Raw genomic sequence first — 27401 nt, 5'->3', positions numbered from 1 at the left:
TGTAATTTGTGCTCTCGAATACTTCTGTAAGACCAACACAATATTCAAATTTGGTTTTAACTTCTTAATTCAAAATTCAACTGTAACCTGCAGTAACTAAGTAAGTATTCCACCATTTTCATTGCATCTGTATGTGATTACTCAGAATAAAGAGCATAAGAAAAACTTTCTCTTACGGAAACCAAGAATGCATTCTAAAGATAAAAAAGTAACAATGAATGAATATAAAGACCACATCATGTTAGGAAAACAGCTACTTTCATCTGGCAATGGAAACATAGAAATTGATGGTAAAAGAAATTATTTTTTAAAGTACATATTTTAAATTAACTTTTCAACAGCAAAGCGTAAATTTGGCAAATAGCCGACAAAAACAAATAATAAAAAGCAAAAAAAATCAAAAAATAAAAAGTCGCAAGACCAACGTGGCACGCGAATATTTCACTTAGTATAGCGGCACAAAACGAAAAAACTTTTGAAAAATAAAAAATAGTTATTTCCAAAGTTGTAGGGAGGAAAAAATAAAAATATTTGCAGTATTGGAGGCTAAATATAAAACAATCGTCTTCTCATATACGATAGCACTTAGTTTACTTGCCGTAGCAGTGCGCGCAAGTCGACGGTTTTAAATTCTTACATGGGCAAAACTTTTATTTAATAGCTTCTTTAATATTGCGGCACAAACGCTGAAACTTGGTGAATCGCCGGCACAAACGAAGCCTAAAAGAATGGTAAATAGAAATTTTGAAAAAACTCAAAAATAAAAAATGGCCATACCAACTTGATATGCGAATATCTCGCGTAATAATGCGGCACAAACGATGAAATTTAGCGAATCGCTAGCAGAAACGAGGACAAAGAGATTGGCAAAAAGAAATTTTGAAAAAGTTCAAAAAATAAAAAGTTATATCAATTTTTGTCATAATTAATTGACATGCGAATATCTCGCCTAAAAATGCGGCACAAACGATGAAACTTGGTGAATCGCCGGCACAAACGAAGCCTAAAAGAATGGTAAATAGAAATTTTGAAAAAACTCAAAAATAAAAAATGGCCATACCAACTTGATATGCGAATATCTCGCGTAATAATGCGGCACAAACGATGAAATTTAGCGAATCGCTAGCAGAAACGAGGACAAAGAGATTGGCAAAAAGAAATTTTGAAAAAGTTCAAAAAATAAAAAGTTATATCAATTTTTGTCATAATTAATTGACATGCGAATATCTCGCCAAAAAATGCGGCACAAACGATGAAACTTGGTGAATCGCCGGCGCAAACGAAGCCTAAAAGAATGGTAAAAAGAAATTTTGAAAAAACTCAAAAATAAAAAGTGGCTATACCAACTTGACATGCGAATATCGCGCGTAATAATGCGGCACAAACGATGAAATTTGGCGAATCGCTAGCAGAAACGAGGCCAAAGAGATTGGCAAAAAGAAATTTTGAAAAAATTCAAAATATGAAAAGTTATATCAATTTTTCTCATATTTACTTGACACGCTAATATCTCGCTTGGTATGGCGGTAAAAACGAAAAAAACTTTTTATATTACTAAAATAGTTATTTGTAAAGTTGTAGGTAAAAGAAAAATACTATTATTTGCTGTAATAGATATGTATTTATAGATAAATTATCAACCCATCAACCGCTGGTGTATACGGCAGTTAGTTACTTTAGTTGACGTAGAGATGCGCTGCTGGCGTCAGTATGTCAGTAACAGTTTTTCTTTAATAACTTCATTAATATTGCGGCACAAACGATGAAACTTGGTGAATCGCCGGCACAAACGAAGCCTAAAAGAATGGTGAAAAGAAATTTTGAAAAAACTCAAAAATAAAAAGTGGCCATACCAACTTCACATGCGAATATCTCGCGTAATAATGCGGCACAAACGATGAAATTTGGCGAATCAGCGGCATAAACGAGGCCAAAGAGATTGGCAAAAAGAAATTTTGAAAAAGTTCAAAAAATAAAAAGTTATATCAATTTTTGTCATATTAAATTGACATGCGAATATCTCGCCTAAAAATGCGGCACAAACGATGAAATTTGGCGAATCGCTAGCAGAAACGAGGCCAAAGAGATTGGCAAAAAGAAATTTTGAAAAAATTCAAAATATGAAAAGTTATATCAATTTTTCTCATATTTACTTGACACGCTAATATCTCGCTTGGTATGGCGGTAAAAACGAAAAAAACTTTTTATATTTCTAAAATAGTTATTTGCAAAGTTGTAGGTAAAAGAAAAATACTATTATTTGCTGTAATAGATATGTATTTATAGATAAATTATCAACCCATCAACCGCTGGTTTATGCTGGCAGTTAGTTACTTTAGTTGACGTAGAGATGCGCTGCTGGCGTCAGTATGTCAGTAACAGTTTTTCTTTAATAACTTTTTTAATATTGCGGCACAAACGATGAAACTTGGTGAATCGCCGGCACAAACGAGGCCAAAGGGAATGGCAAAAAAAAATTTTGAAAAATCTCAAAGACAAGCGAAATCGCATGTCCAACTTCCGTCAAGTTGGTATGGCCACTTTAAATCCTTAATAACTTTTTCAGTTTTTGAGCTAAATGGCTGAAATTTTGGGAAAGGACGGCACAAACGAATGGTAAAAAGAAATTTTGAAAAAACTCAAAAAATAAAAAGTGGCCATTCCAACTTGACATGCGAAAATCTCGCCTAAAAATGCGGCACAAACGATGAAATTTGGCGAATCAGCGGCACAAACGAGGCCAAAGAGATTGGCAAAATGAAATTTTGAAAAAGTTCAAAAAATAAAAAGTTATATCAATTTTTGTCATAATTAATTGACATGCGAATATCTCGCCTAAAAATGCGGCACAAACGATGAAACTTGGTGAATCGCCGGCACAAACGAAGCCTAAAAGAATGGTAAAAAGAAATTTTGAAAAAACTCAAAAATAAAAAGTGGCTATACCAACTTGACATGCGAATATCGCGCGTAATAATGCGTCACAAACGATGAAATTTGGCGAATCGGTATTAGAAACGTGGCCAAAGAGATTGGCAAAAAGAAATTTCGAAAAAATTCAAAATATGAAAAGTTATATCAATTTTTCTCATATTTACTTGACACGCTAATATCTCGCTTGGTATGGCGGTAAAAACGAAAAAAACTTTTTATATTACTAAAATAGTTATTTGTTAAGTTGTAGGTAAAAGAAAAATACTATTATTTGCTGTAATAGATATGTATTTATAGATAAATTATCAACCCATCAACCGCTGGTGTATACGGCAGTTAGTTACTTTAGTTGACGTAGAGATGCGCTGCTGGCGTCAGTATGTCAGTAACAGTTTTTCTTTAATAACTTCTTTAATATTGCGGCACAAACGATGAAACTTGGTGAATCGCCGGCACAAACGAGGCCAAAAGGGATGGCAAAAAAAAATTTTGAAAAATCTCAAAGACAAGCGAAATCGCATGTCCAACTTCCGTCAAGTTGGTATGGCCACTTTAAATCCTTAATAACTTTTTCAATTTTTGAGCTAAATGGCTGAAATTTTGGGAAAGGACGGCACAAATGCGGCACAAACGAATGGTAAAAAGAAATTTTGATAAAACTCAAAAAATAAAAAGTGGCCATTCCAACTTGACATGCGAATATCTCGCCTAAAAATGCGGCACAAACGATGAAACTTGGTGAATCGCCGGCACAAACGAAGCCCTAAAGAATGGTAAAAAGAAATTTTGAAAAAACTCAAAAATAAAAAGTGGCCATACCAACTTGACATGCGAATATCTCGCGTAATAATGCGGCACAAACGATGAAATTTGGCGAATCAGCGGCACAAACGAGGCCAAAGAGATTGGCAAAAAGAAATTTTGAAAAAGTTCAAAAAATAAAAAGTTATATCAATTTTTGTCATATTAAATTGACATGCGAATATCTCGCCTAAAAATGTTGCACAAACGATGAAACTTGGTGAATCGCCGGCACAAACGAAGCCTAAAAGAATGGTAAAAAGAAATTTTGAAAAAACTCAAAAATAAAAAGTGGCCATACCAACTTGACATGCGAATATCGCGCGTAATAATGCGGCACAAACGATGAAATTTGGCGAATCGCTAGCAGAAACGAGGCCAAAGAGATTGGCAAAAAGAAATTTTGAAAAAATTCAAAATATGAAAAGTTATATAAATTTTTCTCATATTTACTTGACACGCTGATATCTCGCTTGGTATGGCGGTAAAAACGAAAAAAACTTTTTATATTACTAAATTAGTTATTTGTAAAGTTGTAGGTAAAAGAAAAATACTATTATTTGCTGTAATAGATATGTATTTATAGATAAATTATCAACCCATCAACCGCTGGTGTATGCTGGCAGTTAGTTACTTTAGTTGACGTAGAGATGCGCTGCTGGCGTCAGTATGTCAGTAACAGTTTTTCTTTAATAACTTCTTTAATATTGCGGCACAAACGATGAAACTTGGTGAATCGCCGGCACAAACGAAGCCTAAAAGAATGGTAAAAAGAAATTTTGAAAAAACTCAAAAATAAAAAGTGGCCATACCAACTTGACATGCGAATATCTCGCGTAATAATGCGGCACAAACGATGAAATTTGGCGAATCAGCGGCACAAACGAGGCCAAAGAGATTGGCAAAAAGAAATTTTGAAAAAGTTCAAAAAATAAAAAGTTATATCAATTTTTGTCATATTAAATTGACATGCGAATATCTCGCCTAAAAATGCGGCACAAACGATGAAACTTGGTGAATCGCCGGCACAAACGAAGCCTAAAAGAATGGTAAAAAGAAATTTTGAAAAAACTCAAAAATAAAAAGTGGCCATACCAACTTGACATGCGAATATCTCTCGTAATAATGCGGCACAAACGATGAAACTCGGCGAATCGCTAGCAGAAACGAGGCCAAAGAGATTGGGAAAAAGAAATTTTGAAAAAAATCAAAAATTAAATAGTTATATCAATTTTTCTCATATTAAGTTGACACGCGAATATCTCGCCTTAATAATGCGGCACAAACGAAAAAATCTTTTGATTTTAATAAATTAGTTATTTCTAATGTTGTAGGTAAAAGAAAAGTACTAATATTTGCTGTGTTTGATATGTTTTTTTTGATGAAATTCGTAAATAAGTGTTAGTAAGGTAAGTTGCCGCTGTGGTGCGCTCAGTGCGAGGAAAATTTTTCTTTAATATCTTTTTTAATTTTTAAGCTATAATGCTGAAATTTGGTAAATCGCCGGCACAAACGCGGCACAAACGCGGCACAAACGAATGGAAAAAAGAAATTTTAAAAAAACTCAAAAAATAAAAAGTGGCCATACCAACTTGACGTCAAGTTGGTACGGCCACTTTGTTTTGCTAATAACTTCCGTAATTTTGCGGCACAAACGACAAAATTTGGTGAATCGCCGGCACAAACGAATGGTAAGAAGAAATTTTCGAAAAACTCAAAAATAAAAAGTGGCCATACCAACTTGACGTCAAGTTGGTACGGCCACTTTGGTTTGCTAATAACTTCCGTAATTTAGCGGCACAAACGACAAAATTTGGTGAATCGCCGGCACAAACGCGGCACAAACGATTGGTGCAGAGAAAATTTTAAAAAGTTGAAAATAAAGCGGTGGCCATACTAACTTGACGTCAAGTTGGTATGGCCACTTTGTTTTGCTAATAACTTCCGTTATTTAGCGGCACAAACGATGAAACTTGGTGAATCGCCGGCACAAACGCGGCACAAACGATGTGCGAAATTTGGTTAAAAAACTCGGTGGTGGCCATACCAACTTGACGGACGTGTTAAGTTTTATAACAAAAAACTTGTGTAATAAATTGAAATTAGTAAAACATAAAACTTGCATCTCAATTAAAGGGCTTAACGGAAATAATTCGCATACAGCGTATTATATAAACACGAACATATATTCCGCAAAATCTAAATTTTCCACAACATTGAATTTACACGTATTACCTAACATTACTAATTTTATTCCAACACAAAATATAGATATTAAACAGTCTAGCAATCCGTATCACATACAAGATGATTTGGCAGATCCTACATTTTCTGAAAGCGCTAACGTAGACATATTGCTGGGAGCGGAAATATTCTTTCAATTATTGAAATCAGAGCAAATCGTTTGCAAGGATACTTCTTACTCATTAATATTTCAAAACACTGTTTTGGGTTGGATTGCTTCTGGAACAGTTGCTTCAAGGAGTTCTGCACCTGTTAATAGTTTCTTTACTACTGTTTCAGATTCAATGGAAATAGATGCAAACGAATTCAAAGTTCATGAATTAACACCAGAAGAAAAATTGTGCAATAGTTTATACGAACAAACTTTTGAAAGAGGTAGTGATGGTAGATTCATAGTAGAATTACCATTCAAAAGGGATCCTGAATGTTTAAGTGACAACTTAAATAATGCAGTTAAAAGATTTCACAATTTAGAGCAAAGGTTCCACTCTCAACCTCAAATACATAAACAATACGTATGTCGACTTCATGAGGGAATATGAGCAATTAGAGCACATGGAAGAAATCAAACCTAACGAATCTATTAATAACTGCAAATATTATGTGCCTCATCATCCTGTTTTTAAGGAAAGTACAACTACACACATAAGAGTAGTGTTTGATGCTACTACTAGCCCTCCTGATGGTATTTCATTGAATTCCATTTTTTTAAAGGGACCAGTCATTCAAAGTGATCTGTTCTCAATTATGCTAAGATTCAGGATGCACAAATATGTCTTGACGGCTGATATAGCCAAAATGTATCGTCAAATTTTAATTAAAAGACATCATGTTGAGTTTCAAAAAATTGTATGGAGAGAATCGCCTAATCAAGAGCTCAAACATTATCGTTTATTGACCTTAACTTATGGCACTACACCAGCCAGTTTCATTGCCACGAGATGTCTGGTACAATTAGCAGAAGAAAATAAAGCTGAATTTCCTACAGCATCAATGGTGATTGAAAGAGATTTTTACATGGATGATTTGATGACAGGTGCAGATGATTTCGAATCTTTAAAAAATATACAATTGCAAGTAACTAGTATTCTTAGTTCTGGTTGCTTTACCTTAAGGAAGTGGTGCTCGAATTCAAAGGATATCTTAAAGAAAATTTCATCCAAAGTAGAAGATCCTTATCACATTGTAGATATTGGAGCAAATGAGAGCATCAAAACTTTGGGATTAGCATGGAAACCCTTTTCAGACACTTTTGAATATAAAATACAACCTTTTCAACACTCCTTTGTAATTTCAAGACGAACCATATTATCAGAGTTGTTCAAGATATTCGATCCATTAGGCTTTTTAACGCCTGTTGTCATAAAAGGAAAAATATTTATTCAGCAGCTTTGGATGAATAATTTAAAATGGGACGATCAGCTTCCGTATCAATTAGCAGTCAAATGGTGTAAGTTTTTTAATCAGCTCAGTGCAATTGAAGAATTTCAAATTCCACGTCGTGCAAAATATTCTGAAAAATGGAATTACACGGATTTTGCGATGCAAGTGAAAATGCTTATGCGGCAAGTGTTTATTTGCGTTCATTTGCAGAGACAAGTATTACTGTTCATCTGTTATGTTGTTACGATGTAACAGCTTTTCCAAACGAAACCATTTTGAGGGTATGATTGTAATTATTCCTAGATTTTGTTCAGGTCAGTTAGTTAGAATTAGGTAAAATCGGGGATTAAGAAAATAAATCTAGGAAATTTAATTAAGAGAAATGAAGAAAGTGGATAAAATTATACTTGAAGAGCACATGGCTGTGTGAAGAGGGCAGCGGGGGGGGGGGGAAACGACGCGAGCAACATATGGGAGATAGAGACTGATGGGATTTTTTGAGAAAGAATTAATTACGAGTGGAAAATTGGTTGTTGTACCGAGCTGGTTGGAGCCAAAACAAATTGGAGTGAAAAGAAATCACCTTGGCGGGATTTGCCTCTGGGAGAGGATTCATTGAGCGGAGGACCTCTACTTCCCAAAGGGCGGCAGGAAGGAATAGTACCTGACTGGTGGCGAGGTTCCCATAAGAAGACCAGGAAAGAAGGGTAGATTGGAGCAAAACCAGGCCTGGGATTGACTGTAAGTGTAGGCAATGTAATAAGAGTGACTAGTTTTCTGATTCTATTGAGGACAATTATTTCATTACCTAGTAATCAAGTTTTGTATTTTTCAGTATTAAGCAGGGTTTATGATACTGTATTTTGCTGTAAAAAGACCTTTTTTTGTTGTGATCAATAATAATATTTTCATAACCCTGAATCTTTATTTAAACCCCTAGCAACATCTCACATGGACAATAAATAAATAAATTTAATTATTTAATGAAGTAGTGATCTGGTTAGAGTAACGGCCAGCAGGGGCGCACTACACAGATTTGCTAACGGTGAAGCTGTTACTAGGTAACTAGTTTCTATTATAAATTTATTTTTATTTTATTTTTTTCCCCTTATTATCCGAGTATTGTTTTAACTTTAATTCTAATCACTAGTATTGTTATTTGTTTATTATTATTCAGCATATTGCCTCTTCCTTGTTTTCTCATTTCTCCTTACCCCCCCGTCTCCACTGAGCTTACCTTCTCCAGCGGTGTTTGTGTTTGTAGAGGGTGGCGTAACTATTTGGCGCCCAACGTGGGGCTCGAGAAAATCAAATAATAAAACAAATTAAGGGATCATTTTGACATTTTTATCTCGGACCGGAAGGAGAATTTTATGATGGATGTGTATAGGCTGTTGAAGGAAGAGTTGCAGTACGAATTGGAAATAAGGAAAATAACCTCCGAAGGTAATTGCCAGGAACTGCGGAGAAGGCTGCATGAAGCCTTATCCATAGATGTCCCTCCTGATTCCAGCTGTGTTGCAAACTTGGACCCCAACTCGGAATTCACAATTTGTGAGAAGAAATATCTTGTGTTGAAGGGAGCGGTGGAAGAATGTGATGAAGATGCCGAATCAAGTGAACTGAAGCGCCTTAAAACGCGACTGCTGCACACTTACCAGCGATGCAACCGTATAGTACCGGAGAAGGGGCTGGAAGATCAAATTGCGGAGTTAGTGGAATCTATACAAGAGTTGAGAATTCAGCTGGAGAAGTCAACTGTGGGTACATCATCAACGGAGCGGTTAGCAGGGTCAGCTTATCCAGAGATAAGGCAAAGGAAGCACGCTAGTATCGTAGCCGATCTGGATCAACTAGCATTAGAAAAGGATTTCCAACCGACTCGAACAGAGGTCAGATGGAGTGTACCACAGAGGGCGTTAACACCAAATACCCTCCCCGAGATGCAAGCTACCGCCTACACCTCTACTAAGAATGACGTACTTCATGTTTCGAGACGGGACCCGAAATTATACAAGTGGGGCCTGACTTTCTCAGGTGAAGAGACAGGATGCACTTTGGCCAACTTCCTGGAAGATGTCGAAGTACGGATGGTCTCAAGAAACGTATCGCAGGAAGAAGTTTTCCGAGGATTCGACGATTTGTTAGCTGGTACGGCAAAAATATGGTTTAGAGCTAAGAGACAAGAATTCTCTTCGTGGCAAGAATTGGTGCGAGGATTGAAAAAAACCTTCCAGGATCCTGACTATGACGACCGGCTCATGGATGAAATACGCAGACGAACTCAGGGGTCTGACGAGATGCCATCATTGTTCATAGCCAAGATGATAAGCCTATTTAACCGGCTGAGCATTCCACTGACAGAAGAGCAAAAGCTAAGAATACTAGAGAAGAATATTAAGAGCGACCATCTACCTCACCTCGCACAGGCTACCTATTCATCAGTGGAGGAATTGGAATCAGTTCTTTGCAACCTTGAGATATGGACCCAAAGAGCGGCAAGATATAGAGAGCCGCCAGCTAGAGGTCTACTTGAACCCGCACTGGGTCATCGAACCAGGAAACTGCTACCACCGGTGTCAGCCATTCGCGAATCCGGAACTCAGCTGGAACCGGAAAGAAGAGCAACGACGTATAGGGGTCCGGTCTGTTGGAACTGCGGGCAGACAGGACACTTGGCCAGAGCGTGCCGCTGTCCGAAGACACAATTTTGTGGGAGGTGTGGGCTTCTAAAAGTTAGCACACAGGCATGTACTCGCTGAGGGCCAAACCGGAAGAAAGCGGGAAACGGACCAGAGGGGTCGGCGCAGACCACCGCACCGGCTCCTCAGAACACCGCCCAAGATTAACCAGAGAAGATCCAGAATGGTTGGAGTGGGTGGAGGTGGTCAAGGATATGTTCTGTTACGGGATGTCACATAGATTAAGCCAGCCAAGCCTTGAAGATCGAAGACCTTTTCTTCAAGTGAGATTGTGGGGTATCTCAGTTAGTGGATTACTTGACTCGGGCTCAACGAGGACAGTAATCAACGACAGGTTGTGGAAAAGGTTATCCTCCTTAGGAATCCACCTTCAGCCATCGATAGCCAACAGATAACCCTGGCAAATGGAAGGACTTGCGCTGTAGAAGGCTTTGCAGTGGTGCCTTTCGAACTGAATGGGGCGGTTAAGATTTTGAATGTTTTAGTTGTACCATCTCTAAGTGTGGAATTGATACTTGGAATTGACTTCTGGAGGGAAATGTCACTTGTGGTGGACATAGCTAAGGCTACCTATAAGTCAGGGGATCCGGCCCTAGCCTGTGTATCTGCAGATACTGGAGTCATCAGCCACGAGAGACTGACGAACAAGCAGAGAGAATAACTGCGAGCAGTCACCAAGAAGTTCCGAGAAGCGTCACCACCTCATCTGGGCTTTACGGATGGAGTGGAACACATCATCGACACGGGAGATCAACCCCCACTGAACAGCGATACTACCCAGTGTCTCCCTTTATACAAGAGGCCATAAATAAGGAACTTGACGCGATGCTGAAGGATGGGATAGTGGAACCATCAAGTAGCGGTTGGTCATCGCCAGTTGTCATGGTAAAGAAGAAGGATGGGAAGTACCGCTTTTGTGTGGATTATCGGGCAGTGAACAAAGTCACCAAACGAGACGCGTACCCTTTACCGTATGTGTCGGCCATATTGGATCGTTTACGAAACGGTAGGTATCTCTCCTCCTTGGACATCAAGAGCGCATATTGGCAGATCCTAGTGGAGAAGAACAGTAGAGAGCGCACGGCCTTCACCGTACCGCATAGAGGGTTGTTCCAATTTCGCCGCATGCCGTTTGGTCTACATAATGCCCCTGCCACATGGCAAAGACTTATAGATAACGTACTGGGACCCACGCTATAACCGTACGTCTTCGCCTACTTGGATGACATCATTATCGTCACACCTACTTTTCAGAAGCATCGAGAAGTATTAGCAGATGTTCTCGAGCGTTTAAGAGCGGCTGGCCTGACATTATCATGGGAAAAGTGTCAGTTTTGTAGGAGCGAACTTCGCTACCTAGGATATATTGTAAACGAGGATGGCCTTGGGGTTGACCCAGAGAAGGTGTCCGCTATTTTGAACTTCCCTAGACCTACAACCGCAAAACAGGTAAGGCGGTTTATAGGGTTAGCAAGTTGGTACAGAAGATTTGTGCCTAACTTTTCAACTTTAGTCTCTCCGTTGACGGATTTGCTGAAGAAAAACAAGAAGTTTGTGCGGGAAGACCGACAGGAAAGAGCTCTACAGGAACTCCAAAATCGACTGGTTTCAGCACCGATACTCACCTGCCCCGACTTCGAACGCCCATTTGTCCTTCACACAGACGCTTCCACTACAGGTCTTGGTGCCATCCTGAGTCAAAATTTCGAAGATAGGGAGAAGGCCATTGCTTATGCCAGCCGAACACTCACAAATGCAGAGAAGAAGTTTTCAGCAACGGAGCTGGAGTGTTTAAGCGTGTTGTGGGCAATTAAGAAATCTAGGCCGTATCTGGAGGGCATGAAGTTCACGGTCATCACCGATCACAGTTCCCTGAAGTGGTTAATGACGCTGAAAGATCCCAGTGGCAGGCTAGGAAGGTGGGCCCTGCAATTACAAGAACACGAATTTGAAATCGTTCATCGTGCCGGGAAGCTAAATAAGGCGGCTGATGCACTCTCTAGAGTGAACGAGGGGTTACTCAGTGCCATTACAGACTCTTCTAGGTGTGATGCTTGGTACGAAAAGATGAAAGCCGAAGTAGAAGCATGCCCCGAAAAGTACCCCTTATGGAATCTAGACAGTGGAGTTCTTCGGAAATATGTCAAGGATGCTAAGGATTTGTTAGAATCAGAGGACCCCTGGAAGTTGGTTATCCCAAAATATCAGCGGATGGAGGTCTTAAAGGAATGCCATGATAATCCGACGGCAGGGCACCTAGGGATTTTTAAGACTAAGGAGAGGATAGCGCTGAGATACTATTGGCCAGGCATGACGAGCGATGTGGCACGGTACGTTAGGCGTTGTTCAACCTGCATTGCGAATAAGCCAGAGCAGCAGAAACCTGCTGGGTATTATGGGGAACAACGCAAAGTGTCGCAGCCATGGGAAGTCGTTACCATGGATATAATGGGTCCACTGCCTAGGAGTTCTCAGCAACATAGGTACATTTTAGTGGTCTGTGACTATTTCACTAAATATGTGCTACTGCACCCACTAAGACAGGCCACCTCTAAGTCTATTACTAAATTTGTGGAGGACCAAGTATTTTTAGTGTTTGGATCGCCTAAGGTCGCTCTAACCGATAATGGTTCCCAGTTCCTGAGTAAGGAATTTACAACCTTATTAGAGAACTACGGGGTAAAGGCAGTTCGGACACCATACTACCATCCGCAAAGCAACCCCACCGAGAGAGTAAACCGTGTCGTTAAGACAGCCATCAGGGCATACGTCAATGATAATCAGAAGCACTGGGATAAGCTGCTGCAGAAAATAGCATTCGCTCTAAGGACTGCGAAACATGAAAGTACGGGGTATACACCCGTGTATTTGAATTTTGGGCGAGAGCTACAGGCATGCAGCGACAACGCCCAGCAGAACATTACCAACCCAGATGAACTGGACGTCGCGGCAAGAGAGGCATTCGCCCAAAAATTTAGCAAGGTAAAATATTTGTGGAGTGAAGTAGTGAAGAATCTGACCAACGCCTATGAGAAGGCCAAGCGAACCTACAACCTGAGGAGAAGAGAAGTGAGTTATGCCCCAGGACAGGTTGTATGGAAGAGGGAGTTTCTCTTGTCTGATGCCTCTAAAGACTTTTCTAGTAAGTTAGCGCCGAAATATAAGAAGTGTACAGTGTTACAGAAGATATCCAACACCGCTTACGAATTAGGAGATGAAAACGGCCGGAATTTGGGAATCTGGCACCCAAAAGATATGAAGCCGCAACCAGAGACCGGATAACTTGTAGAACACCGCACCCAGCAACCTGCTCAGTCCTTCAGCCCCTGAACATACCTTTCATATTGCCTTTTCTTTATCCTTTATTATATTTACATTGTCTTTCTTGTACTCCTTTATTGTTATATTCTTTAACTATTATATTCCCTTGTCATTATATTCCTGTATTATTATATTCCTTTATTAATATATTCCTTTATTATTATATCCCTTTATTGGTTTAGTATTAACTTATTTTGCCTGTCTCTTCTTTCTTCAGGAAGGAGAGGGAATGTTACGATGTAACAGCTTTTCCAAACGAAACCAATTTTGAGGGTATGATTGTAATTATTCCTAGATTTTGTTCAGGTCAGTTAGTTAGAATTAGGTAAAATCGGGGATTAAGAAAATAAATCTAGGAAATTTAATTAAGAGAAATGAAGAAAGTGGATAAAATTATACTTGAAGAGCACATGGCTATGTGAAGAGGGCAGCGGGGGGGGGGGAAACGACGCGAGCAACATATGGGAGATAGAGACTGATGGGATTTTTTGAGAAAGAATTAATTACGAGTGGAAAATTGGTTGTTGTACCGAGCTGGTTGGAGCCAAAACAAATTGGAGTGAAAAGAAATCACCTTGGCGGGATTTGCCTCTGGGAGAGGATTCATTGAGCGGAGGACCTCTACTTCCCAAAGGGCGGCAGGAAGGAATAGTACCTGACTGGTGGCGAGCTTCCCATAAGAAGACCAGGAAAGAAGGGTAGATTGGAGCAAAACCAGGCCTGGGATTGACTGTAAGTGTAGGCAATGTAATAAGAGTGACTAGTTTTCTGATTCTATTGAGGACAATTATTTCATTACCTAGTAATCAAGTTTTGTATTTTTCAGTATTAAGCAGGGTTTATGATACTGTATTTTGCTGTAAAAAGACCTTTTTTTGTTGTGATCAATAATAATATTATCATAACCCTGAATCTTTATTTAAACCCCTAGCAACATCTCACATGGACAATAAATTTAATTATTTAATGAAGTAGTGATCTGGTTAGAGTAACGGCCAGCAGGGGCGCACTACACAGATTTGCTAACGGAGAAGCTGTTACTAGGTAACTAGTTTCTATTATAAATTTATTTTTATTTTATTTTTTTTTCCCTTATTATCCGAGTATTGTTTTAACTTTAATTCTAATCACTAGTATTGTTATTTGTTTATTATTATTCAGCATATTGCCTCTTCCTTGTTTTCTCATTTCTCCTTACCCCCCCGTCTCCACTGAGCTTACCTTCTCCAGCGGTGTTTGTGTTTGTAGAGGGTGGCGTAACAATGTGCCAAGGCCAGAGTCGCTCCATTAAAGAAAAGAACTTTGCCTGAACTAGAACTAAATGGTGCTCAACTGTTAACACGGCTAATGTTGAAGGTCGCAAACGCACTTAATGTCAACTGCAGAGAATGTAGATTTTGGACTGATTCATCCATAGTCTTAGCTTGGTTAAAAGGAAATCCATATCAGTGGAAAACATATGTAAGCAACAGGGTAGCATTCATTCAAGAAAATACTTTAATTCGGAATTGGAAACATGTGCGAAGCGAAGACAATCCTAGTGATGTTGCTTCTAGAGGAGTAGATGTTAGACACTTTATGAACCTTTCTATGTGGTTTAATGGGCCCTATTGTTTAGCATTAAATGAAAAAGATTGGCCACCAAGTTAAATCAATGAGAATATAGAGGAAATTCCGGAAGCAAAACCAATTAAATATTCGTTGATGAACGCTTGCAGTGAGAAGCAGACCTTTGAACTACTTTCTCGTTATTCTTCATGGGTTAAATTAGTCTGAATCGTAGCTTATATTTTGAGGTTCATAAATTCTCTTCAAGTGGAAAAGGAAAATCGAAGTTGCGATTTTTTAACTACAAGTGATTTTAACAATGCAAAATTTAAAATATATCAATTAGTACAAGCAGAAGTGTTTTACATTGAAATCAAGACATTAGAAAAGGGAAATCAATTAAATAAAAAAAGTAAAATTCATAATTTAAATCCTTTTCTGGATAAAAACGGCATCTTAAGAGGAGGAGGGCGTTTAAGAAATGCATCACTCCCTGCAGATCAAGTTAATGCTATTATACTTCCATACGCACATCATGTTACAAAATTAATATTTAGATATTTTCATATTATTTATTTACATGCAGGACCTCAAAGTTTATTAACAGCCATCAGACAAATGTATTGGCCAATTAAAGGCAAAATAATTGCAAAACAAATCTGTAGAGAATGTGTTATCTGTTTTAAGGCTGAACCGAAAAATAAACCGGCTATCATGGGTCTTTTACCTAAAGATAGAGTTAGTGTATCCAGACCATTCTCAATTACCGGACTAGATTTTGCTGGACCTATTATTATCAAATCAGGTGTTCGAAAATCCACTAAAACAACTAAGGCTTATATTTGTGTTTTCGTAGGTTTTGCGACTCGTGCGATACATTTAGAGGTCGTTAGTGATCTCACAACGAATGCTTTCCTTGCTGCCTTAAGGAGATTTATGTCTAGGAGAGGCGTATGTACTAGAATATATTCGGACAATGCCACCAACTTCGTGGGTGCTGCTAAAGAACTAATCAAGTTATTTAAAAATAAAGAAATAAATCAATCAGTTCCTGAATTATTGGCTTCAGAAGGTATAGAATGGAAATTTATACCCGCCCGTTCGCCACATTTTGGAGGAATTTGGGAAGCAGGAGTTTTAAAGTGTTAAGTATCATCTTAAAAGAGTTATAGGCAATTCAATATTAAATTTCGAAGAGTTATACACAGTATTAACTCAAATAGAAGCTATTTTAAATTCTCGCCCATTAACTTATCTTTCTTCCTGTCCTGAAGACCTTTCCCCACTAACCCCTTCACACTAGTTGGTGACTCGCTTGCAATGCCGTCAGAAACGGATCACACAAGTACACCAGTCAACAGGCTCAAACGTTGGCAAATGGTTCAATCTGTCGTCCAGCATTTCTGGAGAAGATGGAAAACGGAATTTCTAATGCAGCTGCAGCAAAGATACAAATGGAAAGACCGATACAAGAACGTGCAAGTAGGAGACGTTGTTCTCTTAGACAATCCTGCTTTACAACCACAACAATGGATTTTAGCAAGAGTAGTTCAGATACACACTGGCTCGGATGGCGTCCTACGTGTAGCTACAGTTGAGACAAGCTCCAGTAAACAGTTTACAAGGACTGTGAATAAACTGTACCCGCTTCCACTTCCTGATCAAGAAGAGGAATGATGTCATTGAATGAAGAGCAATGAAAATTTGAAATTTTTTTTTTTTTTGAAAGACTTTCGCCTTTCAAGGGGGGGTGGATGTTAAGTCATAAATTGTATGCATCAGGCTCTATTGAATTATGTATTTTGAATTGTGTATATATTTTGATTTGTATATTTTGTTACATAATAAAGTGATGGTCGACACATCGACACCAGCGCTACCAACAGAACGGTAGTGGCTGAAGCACAGTGTGTCATGGTTTATTGCAGAGTAAAGAACTCATTTCATTTTTCTAGTGAACCAGTGATTTATTCATACAACTTCTTTATTATTGCGGCACAAACGATGAAACTTGGTACATCGCCGGCACAAACGATGTGCAAAATTTGGTTAAAAAACTCGTTGGTTGCCATACCACCTTGACGGACGCATACGCCACTGCCTCATAAGTCCTTTCTGTTTTCTCCTTCATTACAACCGACACACTCCCAAACACGCACCTACACCCGCTTCCGCTCCACAATTTCTTTTCCCTTTCATCGCTTCTCTGGCGACTTGACAGCACTTCATCAGCAATATCTGGCACCAAAGGGTAAGTACCCTCCACCTTTTCTCTTCCTTTTCTCGTTATTACATTTATTCTCGCCTAATAGCATTTCTTGTAACCTGCTTCTGGGTGTAGACGTTTGGGGCGTCTACATTTTGGTCCTCCGGGCCGGATATAACGCATTCATACAGTCCACTTTTTACTCAGGACTCTGAGCTGACTTCATGCTTCATCGCATCACGGCGTGTTCTTATCGATGATGTCTTCGCCACCTTCCGGAGGCGGGTTGAAATCTATCTCGATGCGGATTCACCCCCTGATGGCCTCACTGACGAGATGTTGGTGGGTGAAGTTTCTGATGGAGCGGAAGTTTTACCACCACTTGGTTGAAACATTAACAAAAGCCTTCCGCGCCTCCTCTTCCCCCGCTACACATTTACCGACCGCTCGCTATCGGTTCCACATCGCCGCGAGTACGTTGATCGTAATGCATTAGGCCGAAATTGCTTATTCGCGGCGCATCAAACTTCTGCGTGCCGCTCTCTTCATCGATGCAAGTTTGCGGGTAAGCACCACACGCTGGGCCACTTGGACCGCCGAACCGAGATTACTGACACTAAACCGGCGTCTTCGCCTCCTGCGGATAAGCGGGCTCCATCTTCTCTATTCCAACCTCAACCTCTTCTTATTCACGACGGACACTCTCACCTCAGGCCTTGACGACGGCGCGCCCTCTCTCCTCTCCGAACCCTCTCACTTTATCACACTCCGATTCGCCCAGGCGTTGGGATCACCGCTGTTTTGCGCTGATACTGATTTGCTGACCCTGGGGTTTTATACACCTTTAAGGTCGCGCTTTCGCACCACTTTCACGCTCATGCATAACGCTGATTTTCCTCTCTTGGTGGTACATCCCACAGTCTTGTACAGTATCGTTCCTCCCTCTCTGCAAATGTCTTTCCTCGGTAAATGGCCACATCTCCGCCGTTTGCCTTTTGCCGACCTGGCCTTCAATCAACTCTAGAGATCAACCCCCACTGAAACAGCGATATTACCCAGTGTCCCCCTTTATACAAGAGGCCATAAATAAGGAACTTGATGCGATGCTGGAGGATGGGATAGTGGAACCATCAAGTAGCGGGTGGTCATCTAGTTGTCATGCTAAAGAAGAAGGATGGGAAGTATCGCTTTTGTGTGGATTATCGGGCAGTGAACAAAGTCACCAAACGAGACGTGTACCCTTTACTGTATGTGTCGGCCATATTGGATCGTTTACGAAACGGTAGGTATCTCTCCTCCTTGGACATCAAGAGCGCATATTGGCAGATCCCTGTGGAGAAGAACAGCAGAGAGCGCACGGCCTTCACCGTACCGCATAGAGGGTAGTTTCAATTTCGCCGCATGCCGTTTGGTCTACATAATGCCCCTGCCACATGGCAAAGGCTTATTAGATAATATCATGGGACCCACGCTAGAACCATACGTCTTCGCATACTTGGATGACATCATTATCGTCACACTTACTTTCCAGAAGCATCGAGAAGTATTAGAAGATGTTCTCGAGCGTTTAGGAGCGGCTGGACTGAAATTATCATGGGAAAAGTGTCAGTTTTGTAGGAGCGAACTTCGCTACTTAGGATATATAGGATATATATTCCTTCAGAATGCTAAATTGACGGAAGCGGGATATCTCTATGCCTGGGAGATATTGGACGCCCGGTACGAAGGAGTGCTTCGAAGTGCTAGCTCCATGATAGAAGCCTTCCTTCAGTTTCCGGCCGCGGATTCCGGCATAGAGGAATGTATAGCCTGGCTGTTTGGCAGACAGATTCTGCTGGACCACTTTGACATCCCGCATCCTTTGGACTTCCTCTTATGCCATATCACCCTGTCTGTCCTGTCTTCTGGCCTTCAGAAGGAGTTCAGAAAGAAGTGTCTGAGGTCATTTGATGAACTACTGGACTTCCTGAAGGATCAGGAGGACAGGTTCTCCCCTAAACTGGCTCTTAAAAAATCGTCGCCCCTCCCTGTACAGTCTAGCCCCGGTCATATTCCAACGCCTTCTTCCCATCAACCTGGTCCTATCTCTCCTGTCCGAGAATCTAAGGCGGTAGGAGTTCCCTCGCCGAGCCAGTTCAAACCTTATCGGTCCGGTTTGTTCCTCGTACACCGAGGATGTCTTCACCCTCGTCATCACCGCCACCAGTCCAATGGCCGACACCCTCGTGTCCGCCCTTTTCCAAACTCAAAGTTCCATTTCGTGTAGTCACCAAGACTGTTCCGGGTGCCCCATCCTCGTATTTTCCCGTCATTGATTGGGAACAAATAGCAGACAAATACTTAGCCGACCCGACCTTCAACCAATTCCAGTAGATGTGGTATTTTCAGCCTCGGTTTTTGATGCTATCGATCTTAGCCAGATGATTCGCTCAAAGAATGGTTCCCCCAATGCTCGATTGACAACCGATCTGCTAAAAGGGTTCGTTTTGATCCTTCTGTCCAGAACCAAACGTCTAACTCCAAATTTTACCGGATTTACTACAAAATCTTATTCAAACATAAGTACGGTCATTTAACCGTCCCTAAGATACTTGTTGACCAGTCTATTCCAGAAAGCAAGACTTCGACCGGTACCCCTCCTGATAAGTTTGAGTTTGAGCCATCTGCTGATTGTAATAATTCTGAACTCGTCGTGGAGTCAGAACAGTCAGTTCCCCCTAGCCTGTCTTCGTCCTCTGCTCAAATTTTGTCAACTTCCCAAGAGGAAATCATCCCTCAGCAATCTGCTCATCCAACTTTGGCTATTCAGCTTCCTAACCCTAAACCACAACGTTTAACTAGAACGCGGCGTCCGCTGCAAATTCTTACCACCCCTGATTCTGTACCTCTTCCTCCTACCATAATTTCGGCGGAAGTCGCTCCCTCTGAAAATTCTACTCTGCCGGTTGATTCCCCTTGGTCAATCCTGTGTCGGTAATTTCTGTTCAACCCACAGTACTTCGCCTCAGTTCTGGAAAAGTCTCCCAACCAACTCAGCACCCTCCTGACCAAGTCTTGTCCCGTCTGATGGAGAAAATGTTTGCCCTGGAGGAAGTGTCTGAGGTCTCCCCCCTTACACCAGATGAATTGAAAGCCGAAGATTGCTTCGCTAAGTCACATTCCCGACTCCCTGATGGTCGTTTTTCAGTGGCCCTGCCGCTGAAAACTAGTCCTTGTTGCCTAGGCGAATCTAGAAAAATCGCTCTAAGGCGCCTTCTCCAAACTGAGTCTCGTCATGCAAAGTCCCCATATCTCCGTATTCCCTACGTCGAGTTTATGCAAGACTAGAGTCCAAACATAATAATAATAATAATAATATTTATTGCTTTTTAAGTTTACACTTTACAAGCAAGGAGTTGTATGTATTTGTGATACAATAATGCTGAACTGAAAGTATTGAAAATAAATAATGGAATGCAAACAGCGCATGTACAATATAATAATAAAACATACAAAATTAAAGTAACTGTTAAAAAATACAGAAAATTCAAACAAAAGTAGGACACTTGATATCTAATAAAATCGAAATTAAGTAGATTTGATTAATTTGGAAATAAATAAACAAAATAATAATAATAATAATAATAAAAAAGAAATTGCACAAAAATTAAAACATAATAATATTCATGAACTTAGAAAATAGATATGAAACGGGGAGGATAAGATGAAAACTCAAAGCCACAAAAAAAATACATAAGCCGCCTAGAAAAGGAAAAAGTAAATTTATACATATACACAGGTATATGTTAAATGACATTATATACACGCACAAAAAACATATTAACACTTAAGTTTGAGACCATTCACTGTAAACAAGAATAGGTTATTCATTTTACTTAAGGTCAAAGTGTTAATAAATTTTCAATTTTTTCAGTTACAGTCATAGAATCATTTATGAAACAGGAAATGTATTTAGTTCTAAGGTGATTAAGTTCTGAGCAATCTAAAAAGAAATGAGACAATGTATCGAACTGTTGTGAATCACAAAGCAGACAGTAACTCTCTGGAGAAAATTTATAGCGCATAAATTTGATACCTTAGAGCACTTTTTACAAGCCAGTCTTATCTGAGCCATCAACCTTAATTTGTTGATATGGCACTTCAAATTGAGATAACTTTCTCCAGATCCAAAGGAGCTAATATTTCTATAATATAAATTATATCGACTATTTAAAACAAGGTCAACATCAATTGAAGATAAGTGGTTTTTCAGCTTGGCAAGTACATCACATCTGCTTTTTCGCAGAAAAGAAACATCTTGCTTAAGCCACACATCCTCCTCCAATGAGATAAAAAAACGATTTAAATTCAGATACCCAATTGAAAGGTATTGAAGAGAAATTAGCTAGTTGGTGCAATCTCATATAGCAAATTCTAGGAATGCAGCTATCCGGCATGAGTAGCAATTTTTCCCACCATTTCAACATTCTCTTGAAAACATTGTATTTTACATGCACCCTTCCTGTTTCAAGTCTTATGTACGAGTTTGGAGTACTGGGGGAAAGCTGTAGAAGGGATTTAAAGAACAAGATTTGGCTCCTTTCGAGGATATCCAAACACTGAGAGCCCCAAATTTCGGCACTATATAGCAAAACACTTTCAGAGAGAGATTTATACAGATAGCATTTGGTGCTCCAAACATCTGATTTACTGGTACTTAATAATCTGTAGACCACAGAGTTGGCTGCAATACTTTTCTGTAAAAACCACTTACCAGCCTGAGAGAATCTGCCAGAAGCATAGAGTGGGACACCAAAGTATACAAAAGAGCTCTCTACAGATATACTCTCCCGACCATAATAAAACTTGGGAAATTTCGGAAGTCTTCCACCTTTATGAAAGGGAACCAGCACAGTTTTCTTGGTATTTACAGAAAGAGAATTCTCATTACAGTAACTTTCTAAGATTCTGAGATTAGTCTGCATTTCTAGCCAAGAAGAAGAAAATATACACAGGTCATCTGCATAAAGGACCATTATAAGATCTCTGTGTGAGCTGATATTTACACCTCGAACACCATGATCAACGAAATAATCTACAATGTCGGCTGAAAAGAGCGAAAACAGTAGTGGACTCAATATCTCGCCCTGTAGCACCCCCTGAGTAACACCCATCTCATTAGAGAGAGAGGCACCATCCGAAATTACAAAAGGGGCTTTCTTGTTAAGCCGGTAGTAAAAAACCAGATCTTCTTCGGTAATATTTACGCCAATAAAGTCACATATAGATTTAATTATATTAAAAATATTCTCATTCTCAGCACAAGGGATATTTGTCAATCTAACTTTATTATAATTTAAATTCTGTTCATTTTCAATCAGTAGACGATGTAAATTGTTTAATTTTTTTGCAAATGAAGTTTGTTGTTTGTTCAACTTAACACTCTTGGCATTCAAAATATTAATATCCTTTTTGAGACTATTAATATCAGACTTAATTTCTGTTTTAAGTGAATTAATACTAGAGACCAAAAGTAGTATAGTTATGGGCATACGAGGACGTTCTTTTGCGTCGACCCCTTATGGGTGACAGGACGAGGGAATGCAGGGGGGTTTCCCCCCTTCCTCACCCCTGTCCACACCAAAATCGAGCGTGCGTACGTATGAGAGGTAGCGCGCGTACGCGCGTCTTCTCCCATCTTTTCTACTTACCAATCATCGTACTGGATGAGGTCTTATGCCAAGCCCCATCCCACCCCCTCACCCTCACTCACTTTAGGAGTGGGAGTAGGAGGGGATGAGGATGGCTCAGGACCTGCCCTATGTGACGTAGGAGATGCGTTCCTTTGACGTCACACATGCGCATCTCCTACGACACAAGGAACGCAAGTCCTACGTCACAAGGCATACCTCTCATGCCGGTCAAATGGGTGAGAGGGGTTAGTGGCAGAGAGTACGTCACATGGTCGTCCAGTCCCACGACCATATTAATCTCCTACGTCACAAGGAACGCAAGTCCTACGTCACAAGACATAACCCTCAAGCCGTCCAAATGGATGAAAGGTTTACAGGGGTGGGGGCATATGCCGGGTACATTGCACATCTCTTATGACACACACACACATCCTATTAGCGCATTTTAATAATTAATTAAGAATATTAGTATTATTTATGTGGTTATTATGATGGCCATGTAGCGTTTTCCTATGACTCACACACACCTCTCTTAACATGTTCTTATCACATCCTGTTTCTAATAGTGCATTTTAATGTTATTAGGAATATTATTTAATTGGGAATATTTTTTAAGAGTAATAATACTTGGAATATTTTCAATAAAGGGAATAATATTAACACTTTTTTTTTTTAGCATGCACCCATATCATATTACGTTACTAATTAAGTAACTATATATATATATATATACATATATATATATATATACATATATATATATATACTATTACGTTAATTATGAAAGTATGAGGGGGTGAGGAAAATAAAATAAAAATTGAATTTTTTATTTATTTATTTTAGTTACAAAAATCATATAAGTTTATCTAAAAGTGGTAAGAACAAAAGGGGCTTTCCTTTTTGTGTTTACTACATGGACAATCTGTTAGCGTATTTAAATCTAAAACAAGATTACAATATACGCATTTTATACAATTTTTCCTTACATAAATGAATCCATTAAAAGCTAGCACCTCTTTTTTACTCATACAATCATCAACATTACAATGAAGGAAAGTAATCAATCTAGCGTTATAATTGAAAAAATCTATTTTAAATTTGTTAATGTTTACCCAAGAGGCTAATCTATTCACATATTGTAAGGAACAAATGAAAGTAGTATTACAATGAAACGAACATTTATAATTATTAATATTAGGTAATGATTTAATGGGTGGACAACCAAAATCGTGTAAATCATATACAGGTATGTTCAATATCTTTTCTAAAAATCTACATTTTTCCTTACCTTTTGTGAACAAATAACTACACCCTAGTGTTGACCTCTTTAAAATGGCGCCAAATTCCTCATAATTTAGGTCGCCATTTTGTTGTGAAATCCCATGATGGTTGTTCATTAACCACCTGTTTGGAGCACTACACAAGCTGTTGTCGTCATTGTCGGGTAATTTAAACATCCAACATCCAATAATGTTGAGGTTTGTGTTAGCCATGGCCATTTCACGAACAATAAACGTATCGTCATTATTATAATTTTTCCTTTTTTGATAACCTTGTAAATCAATAATTAGCGGATACATGATTGAGGAGTTACACGCACAATGTGTGGATGTGAACTAAAAATATTATCTAGTATCTGTTACTAAATATATTAAATCCCCCCCCCCACCACCACCACTGTGGATTAGTATGCGCATGTGATGAAGATGCAGCAGAGTTTTTACCAGTTAATGATTGAAAAATTAGAGAAAAAAGAACTGTATCTAAGGATAGAAAAAAAAAAATACCATTCATTTTTATAAGAAAAAAACCATTTATTTAATACCATAAGCAATATACAATTTTGATCATGATTGCTATGTAATTTACATGGACAATTACATCTTTTAAAATCTCTCTCTTGTCCCTAATAAATACACAATCCTCTCTTATCTTCTTGATGAAGACTTGTTAAAGGCAAGTCATTCCGGACTTACAGCTGATCTGAAAGATTTCTCTCCCCAAACATTAGAATCAATACGATGAAAGTAGGCTTGCCGTATTGTTAACATTGATAACATTGAAGGCATGCATATTGGTGAACTGTATAGCACTATGTGATTCTTTCCCCCACTCCCACCAATTAAATTCTTCTAACTAAACCAGTCAATGGATTATATTCAACTAGAGCATCATGTAGAATTAAAGCGTAGGCTGTTGTATCAGCTTTAAACGTTTCTGATGCTTCCAATTCTATTCTAATGTCAACTGAAGATGATCTAATTGCCTCAGACTGATGAGAACAGTCTATTATAATAATAGGAGCTTCATCCCTGAATTGTTCTTTGCTTAAAATAGGTTGATTTTCCTTCGCATAATAACTCTTTTGAAAATTTTGATACATACAGTAAAGAATTGAAAAGTGATTCTTTGAAAAGTCTATGTTAAGATCATCATAAGGATAAACCTCAGAATTTAGATGCAATTTAACATTTGATATATTACAATGATTGAACTGAGACATATCACTTTGTACATTATTCTTTTTGTTTGTTTGATATGCAATTATGACATATCGGGTTTTTTCCAAATTTGTTGTAGTTTTCACTACACAAGTGTGCTTCTTTGTTACAGGTAGAGAAGGATATTCTACTAAATCCCATGAACGGAATGCCATGTGAACCGTTTTTCCTTTGTCGACCAAATTTAAAAATGTTAACCTTTGTTCGTCAGAAACTTTAACGTAAGGCATTTTCCACTGTATAGACTTCAATTTAATGGATGCCTTAACATTGGTATGATCCCCTAAAACTCTTATACAATCATTATCTGATCTGCTGCGATGTAGAATTAATTCGTGTTTTCCTTGTAGAATTATTTGATTGTAATCTTCGAAGAAACCCATTACAATGTCTAAGGGGATGCAAGCATCAAAATTGCCTTTTTCATCTACTAATTTCACATATTCACCAGGCATCATCCAACCACTCATTTCCAATCCTAATGCCTGGTCTGGGCTAAGAGATGCATAACTTTTTAATGTACTAACAGTTCCAGGATTCCGAACATGGTCAATTAATACACCATTCAACTGATACTTGATTTCGTCAAACAAAAACAAAAATCCATTTCTTACTAAACTCAATACACTTGGATCTATAGATGCTACTCCTTCTTGAACCAGTTGTCCTTGAATGTAGAGAAAACTCTTGGATGGAGCAGTGTAGATGTCTTGCTGTTGTACGGCAATTATAATTTCGTCAGAATTGTCCAATGATTGATTGTAAGGCTGATGAGAGTGAAACTCAAAGTCCGTTATTCTCTCTTCAAAACTCACTTTTTTATCCACATTTAGTATTTCTTCCATTTTGGTTTAATCAAAAGTCCTATACTTTGTAGGAAGTAACTATTTGATGGCGTTAACACTCGGTAAGGTGACCGTTGAATACTAGTTGATTTCACTGCAGCGTAATCCATTTTATACTTTCGAAAATCAATACCCATTTTTCTTTAGATGTAATCTGATGGTAATTGTCTCTCCGCTAAAATCCACTAAGTTCTGGTTTTGATCCGTTATAACAAGTGTTATATTGTTGATTACTTCGCCGATAACTGGAAAGTAAATGACTGGAGAAGGTTCTTGTACGATCTTAAATCCTGGAGGAACTATTGGTGAAAATTCATATATAGTATGTCCTGGTTTCCCGTTTCTATATGAACCGGATGCTATATTACAGTTAATTGCAACTGTATTGACACTATGAATCTGTACAATTTCGTCTGATTTATGTGTGTTCATTTTTTCCAACACCTCATGTTTAGTGAAGCCCAGTAAAGGGCCGATCGAATGTTCTTTATTGAAGTAAACAGGTTGTGTACATGTTAATTCCACCTTCAATGTGTTGGTATTACCTTTCAATTTCAACGAATCTGCAGAATTTATATGCGATTTTAGATAACGTGCTATAGCTTCCACTTCATAAGTTCCTGTAGGTAAACTAATAACATTGTCTCCATAATGAAAAAGATTGTTAACTCCTTCAATGATATTCGGTATGGAATTGTATGACTGAAAACTTAATAAACCAATGCTATAATCATCACCAACGTCTAATAAATTAATTGGCGGAAAAAACTCGGCACTAAGAATGCTCGAAGTTCCTGTTAAGGTAAAGGTGTACGACATGACTGAATTCCGTAAATGCTTATTTGGCGTTATTATATAGAAATTTCAAACATAAATGTCCACAATATGGAGTATTCAAATCTTGATATCTTCTACGATTGTATGTAATATCACAGTTTCTGAAATAATGTAGGAGTTCCAATGGTGGTCTTAGATTTCCATAAGGATCGAAATAAATTACTTTATTATTTTTCTTAATATAGGCGACCTAATGAGTACCGATGTTTTTCACTGAATCTAGATTTACAATACCACATTCATGAGTTTTAGGAGTGCTTGGCAAAGAATCACGCATATAAACACCTCTAAAATGGGGTATGTTTTTGGCAAATTTCATCAACTCTATATTTGTGAGAGCTCTGTTAGGTAGTAGTAGTCAATCTTGCTTAATATAAAGACCATATCCTTTTTTATAAGGTTAAAGG

At 38.7% G+C, this 27401-nt stretch overlaps 5 protein-coding genes across 5 annotated transcripts; 4 read left to right on the top strand and 1 right to left on the bottom strand.

Moving 5' to 3' along the window:
- The first annotated feature begins 214 nt into the window (after positions 1-214).
- Positions 215-6521, top strand: LOC141459911 (uncharacterized). Its single transcript, XM_074139473.1, has 2 exons — positions 215-290; positions 6007-6521. The coding sequence occupies exons 1-2, from the start codon at positions 215-217 to the stop codon at positions 6519-6521; spliced, it is 591 nt and encodes a 196-aa protein (XP_073995574.1).
- A 13-nt stretch (positions 6522-6534) lies between these two features.
- On the top strand, positions 6535-7614 carry LOC141459910 (uncharacterized). Its single transcript, XM_074139472.1, has one exon. The coding sequence runs from the start codon at positions 6535-6537 to the stop codon at positions 7612-7614; it is 1080 nt and encodes a 359-aa protein (XP_073995573.1).
- Positions 7615-15647: 8033 nt separating this feature from the next.
- Positions 15648-16082, top strand: LOC141459909 (uncharacterized). The gene has a single exon (XM_074139471.1). It carries the CDS (start codon positions 15648-15650, stop codon positions 16080-16082), a length of 435 nt encoding a protein of 144 aa, XP_073995572.1.
- A 171-nt stretch (positions 16083-16253) lies between these two features.
- LOC141459908 (uncharacterized) lies at positions 16254-16610 on the top strand. Its single transcript, XM_074139470.1, has one exon. The coding sequence runs from the start codon at positions 16254-16256 to the stop codon at positions 16608-16610; it is 357 nt and encodes a 118-aa protein (XP_073995571.1).
- Positions 16611-24933: 8323 nt separating this feature from the next.
- LOC141459907 (uncharacterized) lies at positions 24934-26157 on the bottom strand. Its single transcript, XM_074139469.1, has one exon. It carries the CDS (start codon positions 26155-26157, stop codon positions 24934-24936), a length of 1224 nt encoding a protein of 407 aa, XP_073995570.1.
- Positions 26158-27401: the final 1244 nt, after the last annotated feature.

The sequence above is a fragment of the Rhodnius prolixus genome, unplaced genomic scaffold (assembly GCF_049639745.1).
Source record: "Rhodnius prolixus isolate KJV_2025 unplaced genomic scaffold, Rpr scaffold_29, whole genome shotgun sequence".
Classification (NCBI taxonomy): domain Eukaryota; kingdom Metazoa; phylum Arthropoda; class Insecta; order Hemiptera; family Reduviidae; genus Rhodnius; species Rhodnius prolixus.
Note: the sequence above shows the minus strand (reverse complement) of the source record. Positions and strands in the feature narration are given on the sequence as shown.